This window comes from Rhipicephalus microplus, chromosome 5 (genome assembly GCF_043290135.1).
Source record: "Rhipicephalus microplus isolate Deutch F79 chromosome 5, USDA_Rmic, whole genome shotgun sequence".
NCBI classification, from domain to species: Eukaryota; Metazoa; Arthropoda; class Arachnida; order Ixodida; family Ixodidae; genus Rhipicephalus; species Rhipicephalus microplus.
In genome coordinates, this window is record NC_134704.1 from 196,651,444 (window position 1) to 196,668,494 (window position 17,051).

Sequence of the window (17,051 nt, forward strand, 5' to 3'; positions counted from 1 at the left end):
CGAGACGGTGTAACTTGCGGAAACCAGTAAAGATGACGAGGAGTGCATACAGTATTTAATCACGTAATTCTCGCACTCGCACAATTCTTGCACCCCTCACATCGCCCAACAAAAATAAGTTTTTTTTTCCCTCGAGTAATTATCGTACCTTCGAAACTTGCCGCAATAATGTCGTCTCCTTGTTACAGCCGTTGATGATGATAGTGCCTGCCATCTGGCGCCATCTGTTAAGCATCAAGCGAAATATTATTGCACAGAGATTCAATCTAACCTAAGCCAAGCTAAAGCAGCAAGTGCACGCTGCGGCGTGTTTTGTATGCTGTGTCGCTAATCTTTTCACATTAAGGGGTGATACTGAAGCTACACGGCTGCTTTCAAGTTGGAAGAGATTGATCATGCACTAAACAACGTCAACAGGGCCGACGGTAGGCCCTTCGGAGTCGACGAGTTTTGAGTTGGCTACTGGTGACGGCAGCTGAAAGCCACCAAGACGCGTTGGGCCTGCTGTGTGCCTAAGACTGGGATTGATGGTAAACTTTATTTCTTCATAAGGAAACTGCAGACAATACTGTTAAATAGCCATCAGCCCATTACTGACAACCGACGCTTACCTTTTGAGAGCTCCTGTTGAGTGACAAATGCTACCGCTATGCCCGCAACGCCCACAAGTTTTGGGTATGGTATTCTAATTCTCGACTATTTACTTGTACTTTTTGTGTCTCAAATAAGTCTTGCTTTGTGTAGAACCTGTGCTTTTATGGTTGAGGTAAATTTTGATTAGTACTTCTCATAGCTTGCTGTTAGTTGCTCGTGTGAGAATCCCAATTAGCATCCACTTGTTTTGTTTTTTCTTCACCCTGTACGTTTTCGTGGAAAGTTTTCCCCGCGTAATTTTCGCACCCTCCAAATTGCATCAGTTTTCAGCCGAAAAAAGAGCAAGGATTATGCAAGTAAATACGATATATGACGCATTCCAGGAGCTGTAGTCCTGCTTCCTGGCAGCAGTTCCTCATGAAGTATGTGTGGACAACTTCGTGGAAGCAGACTGCAATATCCAAGCCGACAGCTCATGTGACGAGGAGGATCATCTAGACGAGGTGCAGGCTACAAGCGCGTACCCCAATGCTGAAGTGGCAGCAGCGTTCGACATCATTCGCCGTTGTATCAGTCACACGGAGGAAACCGGGCTGTCGCACCTGGACAGCTTTGATAAGATTAAGACTAGCATCTTCAACATTTATAAAAAGAAGAAGCAGGTTAAGAATAGTGATTTTTTTCATGCAAATTAATCATTCTGTTGTAGCATGTGTGCGGCATTAGAGGTAATTCTTGAATACGCCTATTGTAGATGATGATCTGCTATAGGTAAGCTCCCGAAACCTCTACCTTTTTCATATTGAATTTTTTATATATCGAACTAATTCAGGATCCCCTTCGAGTTGGATATACCTGTGTTCAACTGTTGACTTGACCTTGTGTTAACAACTGAATCTCAAGAGACTACCCCCACTTTCATACCTCTACGAAATCAGCGATCACAAATTGTAATTTATGATATCTTCCACCGCATATTAAACTGTGCAGATAAAACGGGCAAATTAACTCATCCAGCATGATAAAGGCAAATAATATAACCTCAATAACTGAAAGAAGAAACAAAGCACCTGGCAATCTATGAATTTGTATTTATCCTTCTCGAATAGAAAGAGCAGAGTATGGCATAAAACAAATTCATAGATGGCAAAGCATTTGTGAAGTATCGCATCTCGTGGGAAATATTACGTAGCAGCCGTGGCTAAGAAAGCGTGAAAACAAGACTGAAAAGCTGCCACGTGACAGTTTCTTCCACATTCAGTCATGTGGTTGTCGGCTAAACCTTGACGGTTTGGGTCGTCCGAAAAAACGAGATCACCTGCCTCATTGGAGAAGCTGAGCACATCGATGCTCTTTGTGGTGCAAGTCATTGTTGTCAAACGAGTGACGGTTCCTGCGAAAATGCTGGCATGCCAGTCACTATCACAATATGACCTTAGTTTGCTGTTGAGGTTAGGGTTTAGAAAAATAAACATTGTGGTTGCTAGTAGCGTTGTTTTCTTCTTGTGTCAAGCAATTTCCTTTTATGAAGGACCTGATGTACTATTGGTGTCAAATGAAATGGGAACGGCAAAGCGCGTGGATTTGCAAAGGTACAGTGAGCGCAGTTCAGTCATCACCACGAACAGGCACTCACATCTAATTTGACAACTCTGTGCAATCCCTCTACAGCCTGATATTGTTGCCTTTGTTCTAGTTCATATTATTGAATGGAATGGAATGAAAAACCTTTATTTTAGTCCTGCAGGACGCGCCTAGCGGGCGTCTCCCATGTAGGGACTGACAGGGAGTACCTGGCGGCTGCTCGTGGGCCTGCTGGACGGCCCATTGCTAGTCGGCGAGAAGTGAGCTCCTGAGGGACCTCTCCCACTTGCTTGAGGTAGAGTCGGGAGGAGTTGTTCTACACTCCCAGAGCATGTGTGCGAGTGTCGCTGTGTGTCCACATGATGGGCATGTGTCGCTGGGGTATGTATGAGGATAATAAACGTGAAGCGTGGCAAGGTTTGGGTACGTGTGTGTCTGTAATAGGCGTAGGTTTAATGCCTGCGGTCGGTTAAGTTTCGGATGTAGGGGTGGAAAAATGCGGCGTTCCAGGTAAAAGTGCTTTGTTATTTCATGGTACGTAATTGGAACTGAAAGGAAATAAAGAATGAAACAATATAAAGGTGCTGACACTCCTTGTGAAGTTGCTTGCGCTGCGTGGCGCACGTGTCTCGCCCAAAAGCCGCATTTCAGGTTACAACCACCGGGCGGTAGGTGGCATTGTGTTCGCGTTGATCACCACTATCATCATCATGGTTGGTAGAATGGTAGCGCCAGCGGTGACCCCTGGAGGAAGGCAAGCCTTGGTGGTGGGCGAGAGCTGAGCGGGTCTCTTCTGCGCGTGGCGGTTGCCGCGAACGGTTGTCTCTAGCGTGGGTCCTCGGCGCGTGGCACTGCGGGCTGCGCATCAGGGGGCTCTCGAGGTAAGTCAAGCGTTGGCGACGCCACCTTGGGTGTGTTATTGTGTTTTTCATGTTTTGGAGTGTACGGTAATATTGTGTAAGAATGTCCTAGCGTGTTAATTACAATAGATGTATCGATTCGGCAGATGATATCATCGTTATAAATTAGTCAAATAAATGTATGTGTAGTTTGGTTTCTACCAACCGCGTCTGCTATGTTCGTTCAACATAAGAGCATGGCCTGGCACTCACCAAGTCAAAACCCCGCAAAGGCCAAATGCGAATGGCACAACCACGCCAAGGGAGACGCATTCCCATAGAGCTAATAAGAACACACATTGGATGCGATGATAGCGCCGCCTAGATTCTGTCGGTGATCGTAAAAGTATTGAAAAATTACTATTTTACTGATAAGTGGTAAAGTTTTTGTTATCTTCTACACACAAATATCTTTTTTGAACCAATTACAACAAAAATATTGTTTGTATATTTTATACCTGCATATAAAATTAAATAGGTTTCAGAAGCACCAGGGTGTTTCGATATGGCAGCTGGCCTTCCGCATAGCAGACGACATCATCGTCGTTTGATTCTGCATCATGGCTGACGCCCGCTCGCTGTAACAGCCCCCTTTCTTGATTTCTCTCGTTTCCATAGTACATTGTAGTAAACTGCTTACTATGAGCTCACAAGTCTCTTGCATGTTTAATTTAGTAAGTTGTAATGCCGCATACACACCGGGCGAACTTACAAAGATGATCACACAAGCTTGCAGCAATAAATCGTGTAATTGCAAGTTAATCGATCGATGTTCACATAAAATAAATGCCACGTAAGTAACACTTGAGCACCTACAGAAGTGAACAATATGCATGCATCAGCGTTCATGTGAAAACAAGGTACGTACTACGCATAGCCCCACCGCAGATGCCCGGAGCACAGAAGCTGTCCAGCACAAGCTGATATATACATCGCACTTCACAAAACCTTCGCTAGTATAAGTAAAAGTATACCACATACGTCCCTGCACTTGTGTAGCTCAAGATTTCGCAACATCTCATTGACAGTATTCGGTAAACTTACTGCAATTGGTATCAAAATATCCGCGTGCCTCCCTGGAGCAGTGCGGCGCGACTGTTCGTTTTTTGGTCTGCACTGCCAACTAATGTGCGTCACTTTCCAACTTTCTACACGTTCGCACCATGCATGCTCCCTAATGCCTAAAATTAATTGAGAAACTGTTTTTTATGCTTACCATTCCTAAGTCTTACAAATAAAATCTCAAAAAAAAAAAAAAAAGGCTTCGTACCATTTCATTTAACTACGCTGGCTGTGTGCTGTTGTCGTTTTGATGGTGACGACTCCTCACGGCGCGGCCATGAAGCTTGCAACATGCCACGGGCCTGCCTACGCTGACAACCGTTATTACTATGTCAGCATATTAGCAGCAGAACTCAAGCAGCAAAAAAAAAGGGGGGGGGGGTGGAGACAATGGAGGATTGCACAATATGGCGAAACTGGATGTGTGTGCCTGCCTGTGATGATGACTGGATGACGCGCACCATAGATGTGCTAATGCTTTGGCCATGTGCTCCACTGTACACATTTCATTTGATGCCGACAGTGCTCATGTCCCAAGAAGTGAACTGTTGCTAATGCAGTTCACATTGATGTTGTCGAGAGTCACCTAATATCACTGCCCTCTGCAAGTAAGGTGACGCGCCTCAAGGTGGCAAAACCACATTTGCCACCAGTAGCACTGACTAACACACCCTAAAAAAGAAGCTCTAATAATGTTTCAGGGTTCAAATCCTGCTAAAGGAAAGGGCAATTTTTATCCACTTTAATTTCTCTCAATCAAAATGACAATCATTACAGCATCGTTAAGAAACCATAAATAATGTCCCCTGTGCTTAACTGTGTGCCGGTTTCCAGATGCGAAGCAGCTGTTTGACTAGCCGGTGTAATGCTGTCTGTTTGTGTCTCCGTGCCAATGTGCCACACCGCATTCTCCCCATTGCAGTTGTAATTGGAACAATACCAAGTAAGTCAAGTCGCAGCTGCGCATTGACATCACTCTCTCCCTCACCCACAGCAGCTGCTGGCTCCTCTCAACAAACCTAGCTGGTGTTGCTCCTCCACCAGCTCGCAACACATTTCTTTCTCGCTTCCCCCTCTCCACCGCCCTCAATGCTCGAATGCACGTCGAGTGGAAACACTCTTTCGGCTCGTTTATCTGCGATGGAACTTACACAAAACCCAACCTGCCTCCCATGTCTTTGCATTTGAAAAAAACATTTACTGGAGTAAAGGCTACACCAACTTTTGCTTCAAACCGTTCTTCCAGCACCAGCGTCCCCCCCCGTTTCAGTCAGATCAACGGCATGCTCACCACTGCTGCTTCACATCCCATCATGGTTCCTTTCGGGGAGGCGGCCCATAATTTTTTTAGTTTACAACACTTTCATGTGACACAGTGTCAAATCTACAGCAGTTTCATCACAATGCCTGTTACAGAAGTAGTTATGTTTTCCCCAACTGTCGTCAGAACTGCATAGTTACAATTCATGATTGTGTATCAGCGAGCTGGCTTTTGTGTGCAGTGGCTGCACCAAACAGCAGTTCGCTTTTGATTCAGCATGTGCAGGCCACGTACGCCTTCAACAAAACACCATAGTGCTGCATTTTGGCTGTGTGTCAGAGAACATTTTGGATGGCACATACCTCATTACTGGTCATCCCTTCTTTCACAGCAGGTGTCACCTTCAATAGCTTTGTTTTGGCTCTCGTGAGCAGTGTAAACTCATCTGTGACAATGCATAAAACTTGTCTGCGACAATCCTATGAATGAAAGATTTGTTGCTTGGCGTACTGCCAGCCACAAAATTATTGTCATGTGCATATGATGGTGGCAGTAACTGAGAAGGGATAGGAGCGGAACACATTTTGGAATAACGATGACACAAAGGACCATGTGACGCAGTAGCATTCTGAAGGAAGTTATAGGATAGTAAAAATTGTGCCTTTTAACCTGATAGCATTGAAGAGCTCGTTTCGCAGAAATTCCTGCGTCTGCACCAATGTTCGTGTCATTGGTTGTGAGCGAAAGATCACCTGGCCTGACCGAAAAATCAAGAAAGACGCAAATAAAATAAATAAATAAAAGTTTAGGGTTCAATCAAAGATCCCACTCAGGCCGTTTGCGTGGCAAGCAGCTGTTCTACCACACAGCCACACGTCTGCTTAAAAATGCAGTGAAAATAACTTCCACTGCTTGGAAATGCAGTGAAAATAATTTTAACGTTTTACATCACACGCGTCCAGTATAAAGGCTTGACAACACAACACATAATAGGACAGTGATATTGCGTGGTAAAAGGGCGTCAAAACATATGATTATCAAAACTCCTGTTGTATAAAGCCGGCCGCCCATCACAAAAGGCGCACATGCTGCTGTGCGTATTCGCATAACTGCTCGTGATTTAAAACATGCTTCTCATCACACAGAATGCAGCCATATGTGAAAGCTTCACTGACACAAGCCATTTTCAAATTCATCGATTACATCGTAGTAGTCCACAATTTATACTCCTCCAGTAACATCATGTAATAAAAGATATAGTTGCTAAGTGTTTGAAATACGCATTAGGTACAGGATATCGCTATCGTGTTGAAGTCTTAACAATGAAGCTTACTAGTCCACCAATTTTTTTAGGGGTGTGCGAAGAATACAAAAATTTTCAAATAGAGTACGAATACATAATTTGAATACGAATCGAATATCAAATAATAAAGAGGTGCAATTTCTTTCCACCAGTAATCTTTTACTCAATCATATATTTAGGTTGGAAATAGTACAATTGTTATTATAGTCAGTTATTATGCACAAAAATTTAAAAAAAATGTCATCATCTGTACTTCTCAGGAAACATAAGACTGTAATAGTCGAGCTTATGACTGTGATATATTGCGTTCAATCCACATGTTAAACATATCTTTTGTATCTTTTTTTATGTAGTAGGACTTTATTGCAAAACAAAAGGAAAAGCTTTCGTACCTGCCATGATGACTAGTGAGCATGAGGCCACTAGTTTGATTGTGTTAGCAGTTAACACTAGTGTACTTAAACCTAAGTGATTATTAAAGCAGCCTAGGTAGTCACAATTCATCCAGGTTCCCACACTATCAGTCTTGGCTCGAAAGACCCCGATTTTAAGGTTCTCTTTCTAAATTTCTCCCCTGTTCTCACCGGTCAAGCCACCAAGAGAAATAGGAGAACTTGGGGCATTTTTCAACTACACAGCAATACTAGTTATCTCAATTGCTTCCGTTGCCTTTGTCGAGGACTGTATGCTTGCCATGTTCCGATCAAAAATGCCGTGTTGCATTGATAGCTGCACGATCATGACCTAGGTGTTGCTATAACGAGAGGTAAGTGCGCGAGATAGAAAGATGCCCCAAACGCGGCTTTTTGTTGATGAAGCCACAACTCCCGGTGACGAGGGCACTATTTCGCCGCATCACTACCCCCTTTCAGCGCACTGGCTGCAGGCGGCTGTGAATTGACATTGGCAAAAGAGCAAAATCGTAGCAATGGTGTAATAGACGGCTGATTGCAGGAGACGTTGCCACGTGAGTGCGATGCGCGTACAATTTATTTTAAAAGGCGCTGTTAGGAACGCCGCGAAACTATGCAGTAATCCGTTCGTCACTCATTATGCACCACCGTTGCCAATTAAAAACTATATGTGATGACACCATTGTAACGTTACCGAATGTGCGCACCCTTTTCTATGTTTTCCATTGCGCGGAAAAACACTTCAACTTAATCACATGACGATGACCATAGTTATAGCGCGAGAACAGAACGACGACACAGAGACAAGAAGGACACGAAGGACACTCCTTGTTTCTGTGTCCTCGTTCTGTTCTCATGCTATAACTATCGTCATGTCATCTAGCCAAGCTGCCACACTTCTAAGATGCATGACCATATCCGGTATCATGAAATCATTCCGGAACTATGAAGAGAGTATACATGCTGAAACTGCGGCACAGCTGACCATGACTCATCAGGCTTCACATGTACACATTTGTACAGTGTTCCATTAGCAAAAACTGGGGTGTCTATACATGAAATGTGTTACCATCGTACGTCAAGTTGAGCGTGCCCCTAACTAGTTGCGTGCAGTGCATCGCCTACTAAGCTCACTCCATCAGCGCCGTGCCCTACTACATATATGCGAGCATTTGCCCTTGCATAGAGAGTTTTTTCTTTGTGCTTGCTCAGCAACAGACCGAGCAAAGGTGTAAAGACCATTTTGTGGAGCCAATGCGGTGGCAGCGAGTTGCCTTCGTTTTCACAAGCGATACGCATTGCGGCCCCGTGCTCAATGGCACGGCAGCGAACGGCATAGTCGGTAAGTACGCTTACATGAACCGTAACAGCGCTAAACTGATAAGCCACATGTACTGCCATGCAGGCAGTACATGGTTTAGATTTATTGAGATGTTTCTCAGTGGTAGGATTGTCGCGATGACTTGCCGCTGCATTCCTTGGCAGCCGTTGTTGCAACGTACGGCACTGACTCAACAGAACATAGGTGGCACGTCGTTTATTCCCGGTCAGCCAGAGCTTCGGCGAACCCGAGCTCCTGTGCAGCGCGAGCATCACAAAGAACGGCGAGCCGCGCTTCTTGCTGGTGATATGATGTTAGCCTCCGATGCTACAGCTTCTCCCCTTCTTAAAAGTTCAAACGATCGGGAGCGCGGCGCTTTTGTATTGAGCGCCGCAAAAGTTGAGTCGCCGGAATTGGTGAATCTTTTGCGCTTTCACCCGAAAGTTCTTGACGGGCCGATAGCGTGTCGGTATCGCACGATTCGTCAACTGAAACGTCCTGCTGTCGCACTTGGTCAAAATGCCGCCATTCTGTTCCTTAAGTCGTGTCCACTGTGACTATGCGCTTGCCCTGATGGTCCTGCACGATACCTGGTATCGGCCTTTTCCGTGGTCGGAACGTTCGTGTCCAAACACGCTGTTCTACCGGCCATCGCTGTTCTCGTTCGTTGCATGGCTTTGCTCTAACAGCATCTATGGTCGGCATAATGCAGTTAAGTTTTGTTAGTATTTGATACCCCAGCAAAATCTCTGCTGGAGACTTGCCCTCTTTCAGTGGCGTACGTCAATAATGGAACAGAAATCTTGAAAGTCGAGTTTGTAGTGGAATTTCTTTGTTTTTCTTCAAGCCTTCCTTCAATATTCTTACAGCTCGTTCCGCTAAACTGTTTGATTGGGAATGATAAGGTGCTGTCGTCAAGTGTTTTACTTGGTTCTTCACTAGGAAACTGCGGAATCGGAAACCCGTGAACTGAGGTCCAATATCCGTCGTAAGAGTACATAGTAGACCGAACCTCGCAAACACTTAGGGCCTCCACAACGCTCAGGGCCTCAACTGTTACTTTTGCGGTTGCAGATTTTATTAGAACTGCCTCCATCCACTTCGTTTCAGCATCTACAACTACCAATACTATGTGTCCTTCAATGGGAGCTGCATAGCCGGCGTGCAACCGGCTCCATTTCTCTCGCATCGTGGGCATAGTACAGGTGCTTGCGCTGGAGGCATCGCCGCAGCCTGTATACAAGCAGGACATCCACGCACTAATCGCCTTCTAGCTGAAGTACGACCAGAAGCGGCTCTGCTCTTCAGACGAACATTTTGGCCAGCCTTTTTTAATCCAGAATTTAACTTGCTGCAGCAGAAGATCCGTTTCTGTTAAATGTACCACATCGCTGACACTAATCGCTTCTTTTTCCAAGCATTCCGAGTACAGGACATACTCTGGCAGATTTTCTGTGCTGGTATCGTGTTGCGCGTTCAGAATGGCAGGCAACTTAAGGCATCAGCATTTGAGTTTTCGGTTCCCCTGGGATACTGCAATGTGTAATTATAACTGTCCAAGAGAAGAGCCCACCTCTGAATCCTTGCCGGAGCTATGGAAGAAATAGCTTTTCCTGAGTTAAACAAACCCGCCAGTCGTTTATGGTCGGTCACCAAAACAAAGTGATTGTCATATTAGTAGTCCTTAAATCCCTTCACACCGAATACAAGGGCCAATGCTTCCTTTTCTAGCTGGGAGTAGTTTCGTTCTGCTTTGGGCAAAGTTCTGGGGGGAAATCCAATCGGAGAGTCTGTGCCATTGATGCAATGGGAAAGTACTGCCCCCACTCCAACAGATGAAGCGTCACATTCTAACTTCAAAAGTTTGCAGGGTCAAAGTGTGTCAAAAACTTTGACCCTTGTATAGCCTGCTTAACCTTTCCAACTGCTTTTCCTCGTGTACTTGCTGCCATTTCCATGTAGCTCCTTTAGTTAACAGATTGTATAATGGCGCTAGGACTGTGGAAAGGTTTGGTAAAAACTTAGCATAATTGTTGATTAAGCCCAAGAAGGATTTCAGTTCGCTCACTGACTTGGGGACCGGTGCTTGAAGAACTGCTTCAATGTTGTCGTCCTTCGGTTTGAGCTCATTAGCATCAACTCTATGTTCGAGGAAGGTGACTTCTTCTTGTCTGAATTTGCGTTTCTTGATGTTTAGCCTGAGGCCATAGTCCTGTAAGCGCAGCAAGACTTGCTTTAACAATGAAGTGTTATTGCGCTTCTCAGCCACTATGACATCGTTCAGATAGGCTTGTACACCCGGGAGATCCTTGAATAAGGAATCCATATGCCTCTGAAAGATGGCCGGAGCTGAGCTAATCCCAAAAGCAAGCCTATTGAAGCAGAATGGACTCTTGTGAGTGTTTATGACTGTCAGCTTCTTGGCCTCGTCGTCCAGGGGCAGCTGGTTGTACGCTTGAGTCAAATCCAGTGTACTAAATACTTCATCACCATTCATTCGTGTGAAGATGTCATCCACATGGGGTAGTGGGTACTGTTCAGTCACTATGGCCGTGTTCACTGTCAGGGTAAATCTCCACACTGTTGAATGAACCCATCAGTCTTAACAGCTGGAATTACTGGCGTTGCCCATTCTGCAGCCATAACTGGTGATATCACACCGTCGGCAACAAATCGTTCCAAACCATCAGACACCTTGGTTGTCAAGCACCGTACGTGCTTTGCAAAAGCGGGGCGTGGCTGTTTTTTTTCAGGATAAGCTTCACCAGTGAACAGCCACCCCTTAGTATATTCCTAAACCTGGCGCAAATACATCTTCAAACTCCTTGAGCACAGTGTGAAGTTCCTGGTTCATGCGGCCTTCCTTGCTCGTGTTGATGTTTGCGACGACATTTGGCCTCAACATGGCCACTCCACAATCGTTAAATGCCTTGATGGTATCCCTTTCACATAACGCTGGTTTAGGTGTATCAACGATAACCAGGGTGTGCCTTATATGTTGTGCCCCTCACAGGTAGCTTTCATGTGCACTTCTCCAACCACTGCAAGTTCTCCCAAAAGACATGACAATTTTGGAGTGGCGCTGCTTGGAGGCGGCCATCTGCTTTGATTCTGGTTGAGCAGGCTCATTGAAATAACGCTAACAGGTGACCCCGTATCGATTAACATGGTAAGCGGCACAACATCCCAAGTTATTTCCTTGAAAATTGGCCTAACCATGCGACCAGTACTCGTTTAACGAGCCACTATAGTATAGAGCTTTTCATCTTCTGAGATATCGTCAGCTGCTGCCGACAGGACGTAAGCGCCATGGGGCTGTGCCCGCGTGGGTTTGCATACCATCTTCGTCTCCACTGTTACAACGCACGACACTGACTCAACAGAACATAGGTGTCACGTCATTTATTTACGGTCAGCCATAGCTTTGGTGAACCCGAGCTCCCGTACAGCGCAAGCGTCATGAAGAACGACGAGCCGCGCTTTTTGCTGGTGATGATGATGTTAGCCTCTGATGCCAAATTCATCGCACTGCTATGAATTTCCATGCAGGCATCACTGCACTAGTGCTGAAGTCATAGTAATCACTGCATGATCTACTGAGGCTATTGTGGCAAATGGGCAAAATTATAAGTTCTTCACAGTGACATATGCGAACGAATATTCGAGTAAGTTTGAATATTTAAAATTTCGAATATGTGATTATCAAATTGAATATGAATATTACAAATGCAATATTCACCGAATATTTAAAACTTTCAAATATTCGCCCATCCCTAACTTTTTTACATTGCTCTTATGCTAAACAAGAACAGAAAAACCATATTGATGTACACAATAGACATTTGATTATTGTTTTTGTGAAATGCAATAATTTGACATTCAATTAATTTTGATTTGATTTGATATGTAGGTTTTAATGTCCCGAAACCACCATATAATTTTGAGAGACACTGTAGTGGAAGGCTCCGGAAATTTCGACCACCTGGGGTTCTTTAACGTGCACCCAAATCTGAGCACACAGGCCTACAGCATTTTCGCCTCTATCGAAAATGCAGTCGCCACAGTCGGGATTCGATACCGCGTTCTGCGGGTTAGCAGACGAGTACCTTAGCCACTAGACCACCGCAGGGGGCACATTCAATCCATTTAGACATTTCTTTTCGTTGTGTGAAGTTCAAATTAATGAGCTTTTACTGCACTTTAACTAGAATGTTTTTACCTGACTTGACAATATTTCACATAAGAGCTGAAATTGGTTAAAAGCAGCTTTGACAAACTATATGATATCAAACTATGGCAAAACGTGCTGTTTATTGTAACCAGGTTTTCCTGCAGACAAGTACTACAATGCTCAGCTGTGTTTCAACGAAAAGCTTTGCACTAACCTGGTGTCCGATGTGCTGCTGAGGCGCTGAATGGTGGCCCCTTGCTGCAACGACCGTTGCTGCCGCGTCGTGTCTGGGGCACTGGCGATGCGTGTCACCTCAGTGTGTGCCCCCGGCAGAGTGCCCCACCCTCCGCCCGCCGCAACGGCGACTAGGCCCGAGTCGCTGGCTAGTCGCCCAAGGGCTCGATGCTGCTGCAAATTCTCGTGGCTTCCGGCGCGGCCGTGCACAGCCTCGGCCAGGCTTACCGCAGGGGGCGGAACGAGGCCCGACGACACGGCGGCCCGCATCTGATACAGCCGGGGGTCGAACGTCGGGTTGAGAGTCAGCTGCCGCTGGAGCTTGCGGTGGAGGTTGCCACTGCCCAGAGTGTCGTCACTGCTGCTGCTGCCTGCACCACCACTAGGTGGCGAGAGCACGGAACTGCTGCGTGAAAGGGCGTTCATATCATTCAAATTAGCACATGACCATCCCGACAAGTTCAATATGTAGACCTCACTAGAAGGTGCTTTCCCCTTGAAGTCGCTGTCCATGGCCACCCAGCGAATTCAACTTCATTTAGGGAAATTGATGCCCATAACAGAACTTCTGACGAATGCAAGCAGTCTTGTCTAATAGCAAACATTTGAGCCCGCAGTGTGTGCATCAAATAATAAAGTCTTTTATCTAGGATACACTAGCAACACAATGCTATGTAGGAAACGATGCTGCCTCAAAGAATGGACATACTGTGGGCATGCCCTCGCTGTGCAAAACCCAGCTACCATCGCTGATGTCGTGACGACATGCCAGCGCCTTGATGCGCTGGACACCGTTCGCCTTCAACCGGACATTGGCGACCACCACTCTACGTCAGATGGCCATCTGCGTGACCTCATCCGGGACATTATATGCGAAGAATTGCGGTCCATGAGCTTCACGCCTCCCACACCGCGACCTACACAGCCTTCGAGAATGCCCTTACGTGACATCATCAGAGAGAAATTTACATCCCTGACTGGCTCTGCGCCCATACAGCCACCTGTTTTTCATCCTATATCCACGTACCGTCAAGTTGCTGCCATGCCTTCCAGCGACGCCCATGTAACATTGCCGCGTCCATTCTATGCATCAGTTGCTGCCGCTCCCCCGGTGAACTACCATTCCGTGCCCCCTGACTCTTCGGCCCACCTGACCCCGCTATCTCCAGGTGCCCCGAATGCCTTCTATTCCACACCGTGGCGCTCGTCTCGCCCTGTATGCTACTACTGTGGCTATCGCGGCCACATATCTCATTTCTGCCGAAAGCGCCAGCAAGATGAGCGTCGGAACGACGTGCGTGAAGTGGATTTGTACACCGGAGCGTCTTATCAAGTTCGGCGTTATTCGTCTCCCCCGCACCGGTCTCCATCTCCTCCTGCATAGACTGCACCACGAAACAGCCGAAACACGAGACGCCGCTCGCTTTCGCCCTTCCGCCGTTCCACTTCTCCACTTCGGCCTGCCTCATTCACCTCTGATATTTATTCGGAAAACTAAGTGATGCAGTTTGTGGAGGAAAAACTGCATTCGGAATTAGAACTGAAATTCCTCCATCAGGCCCGTGTAACATGGTTTCTGTAGAAGTGGAAGAAGTGCGAGTCGATGCTTTGGTGGACACAGGTGCTACACTGTCTGTTATACGTGCTGATTTGTGTGAACATTTAAGGAAAGTAATGACGCCTTACGATGGCCCCATGTTAGTTGCTGGCCAGGGGAACGTCATTCGCCCTTCCGCGTTTTGTACTGTGCATGTTTTCATCGACGGCATTCGCCATCATGTTCCGTTTGCTGTCCTGTCCCGCTGCTCTCACCAACTAATTTTAGGGTGGGATTTTCTATCATCTGCTTCCGCGGCGATTTGTTGTGGACAACGCGTCGTTCACCTCACTGACACCGACTACATGCTTGACGACGACAATCAGAAGCCACTTCGTCTGGTCGCTGCAAAAGACATCGAACTGCTGCCACTACAAGAGCAAATTGTCAGCATTACGTCCAACGACATCTATCACGGGGATGTATTGGTCTCACCGTCACCACTTTGCGTTCGCAAAGGTATAGTTCTTCCGTCCAGTTTTGTTCGTTATTGCAATGGCTCGGCACTTGTCACCACTGTCAACTCTACACCGGAGAAGATCTTACTGCCACAGGGCACTACTGCGGCCCGTGTTGCTGACTTCGAGCCTGTATTTGTCACGCCACTTCAGGACATCGCATCCAAAGAACCTTGCCTCGGTGAGCATGTTTCTTTCTCCGCCTTTACCACTATCAGCAGCGAATTGATATATTCACAGAGGCAGCAGCTGCTCGCATTGTTACAGAAACAAGCAAATTCTTTCGATATTTGCTCGTCTAAGCTGGGTCGCACTAATACTACACCACATCGAATTCAAACTGTTGGGACATCTAGAGTACATCGCCGTCCCTACCGCGTGTCTCTAACTGAAAGAAAAATTATAGAAGAAAACGTTGCGGACATGCTTAAACGGGAAGTCATCCATCCCTCATCTAGCCCTTGGTCGTCTCCTATTGTTTTGGTCCATAAAAAGGATGGCTCTGTGCGGTTTTGCGTGGACTAACGGGCACTCAATAAGATGCACGCAAGGACGTGTACCCTATGCCACGCATTGACGACGCCCTTGACTCCCTACAAGGCGCGGAATTCTTTTCAAGCATCGACTTGCATTCTGGGTACTGGCAGATCCCCATGTATGAAGACGATAAGGAGAAAACGGCATTCGCAACCTCCGACGGGCTATATGAATTCAACGTCATGCCTTTCGGGCTCTGCAACGCACCCGCGACTTTTGAGCGCATGATAGATACCGTGCTGCGCGGCCTGAAATGAAAAAGTTGCCTTTGCTACCTGGACGACATTATTATCTTTTCATCAACGTTTCCTGAGCACCTAGAACGATTGGATCAACTTTTGACGTGCCTTGCTGCGCCAGGCTTCACAAAAACACTAAGAAATGCTCTTTCACTAGCAAATATATCAAGGTCTTAGGACACGTCGTTATCAAAGATGGCATCCAGCCCGACCCTGACAAGATATCTGCAGCCCTTCATTTTCCGCATCCCGAAAAACCAAAGGAGCTTCGCATTTTCTTCGGCCTCGCCTCCTATTTTTGCTGGTTTATCCAGAACTTCGCTTCTATTGCTGCTCCATTACACCAACTACTTGTTTCCAACGTCCCCTTTCAGTGGCTTCAAGAATGTCAAACGGCATTCGACCTGTTGAAGCGGGCACTTACGTCTGAACCTCTGCTCTGCCACTTTGACGAGGCCGCACCGACTATCCTCCATACTAGCTAGTGGCCTTGGTATAGTAGCCGTTCTTCTACAACGCGACAAGTCTTCCCTAGAGAAAGTTGTTGCATATGCCAGTCGCGTACTCACACCTGTCGAAAAGAACTACACTATAACTGAGCAAGAGTGTTTGGCTTGGTCGGTCCAGAAGTTCCGTCCCTATCTTCACGGCCGTCACTTCACAATCGTTACGGACCACCATGCCTTATGCTGGCTTTCTACACTGAAGAACTTGTCCGGACGCTTGGGTCGGTGGATACTACGCTTGCAGGAGTACGACTTTGACATAACTTACAAGTCAGGCAGAAAACATCAAGACGCCGACGCTTTATCTCGTTGCCCGCTTCCAACTACCCATATCAGCATTGGTGAGAACTCAACCGCCACATCGACCAAAGTTCATACGCTCGCAACAATAAGGCAACCCTCTTCGGACAACGAGCCAACATTTATCACCCACCAGCGGTCCGATTCAAACTGCAGACGCATGATGGACCACCTTTCGGGAGTTTCTCATGCACCCAACGCGCGACTCCGTCGTCAACTCCTGCACTTTAAGCTGGACAATGGGGTTCTTTACCGCCACGTCTATCGCCCTGACGGTCAGCGCTGGGTTCCTGTACTGCCATGCTCTCTTCGACTTGAGGTGCTCGAAGCCTTCCACGACGACTTGACTGCTGGTCATCTTTATTTATTTATTTATTTATTTATAAATACTGCAATCCCTGATAGGAATTTTAGCAGGTGGGTTACAGTGCATAAAAAGGATACATGGTTTACAACAACTGTACAATTCAACACAGATGAAATGGCTCTTCTTCTCTGGTACAAAAAGTTGTTACAAATAATACACACACAAAAAAAACAGAGGATTGGTATACAATGCTAATTAAGGTGGG

General features: G+C 46.3%; 1 protein-coding gene across 3 annotated transcripts in view; it reads right to left on the reverse strand.

Annotated features, from left to right (window-relative positions):
* Nucleotides 1-17,051, reverse strand: part of LOC119173590 (uncharacterized) — a 294,126-nt gene that overhangs the window by 32,944 nt on the left and 244,131 nt on the right. For 2 of the 3 annotated variants that reach the window (XR_012895547.1, XM_075896331.1), the window contains exon 8: nt 12,823-13,248. Coding sequence is in view for 2 of the 3 variants with exons in the window: in XM_075896331.1 (XP_075752446.1) it covers nt 12,823-13,248 (426 nt within the window). In the remaining variant the exon portion in view is untranslated. The remainder of the gene's footprint in view (nt 1-12,822; nt 13,249-17,051) is intronic. The other variant, XM_075896332.1, reaches the window with a different exon arrangement.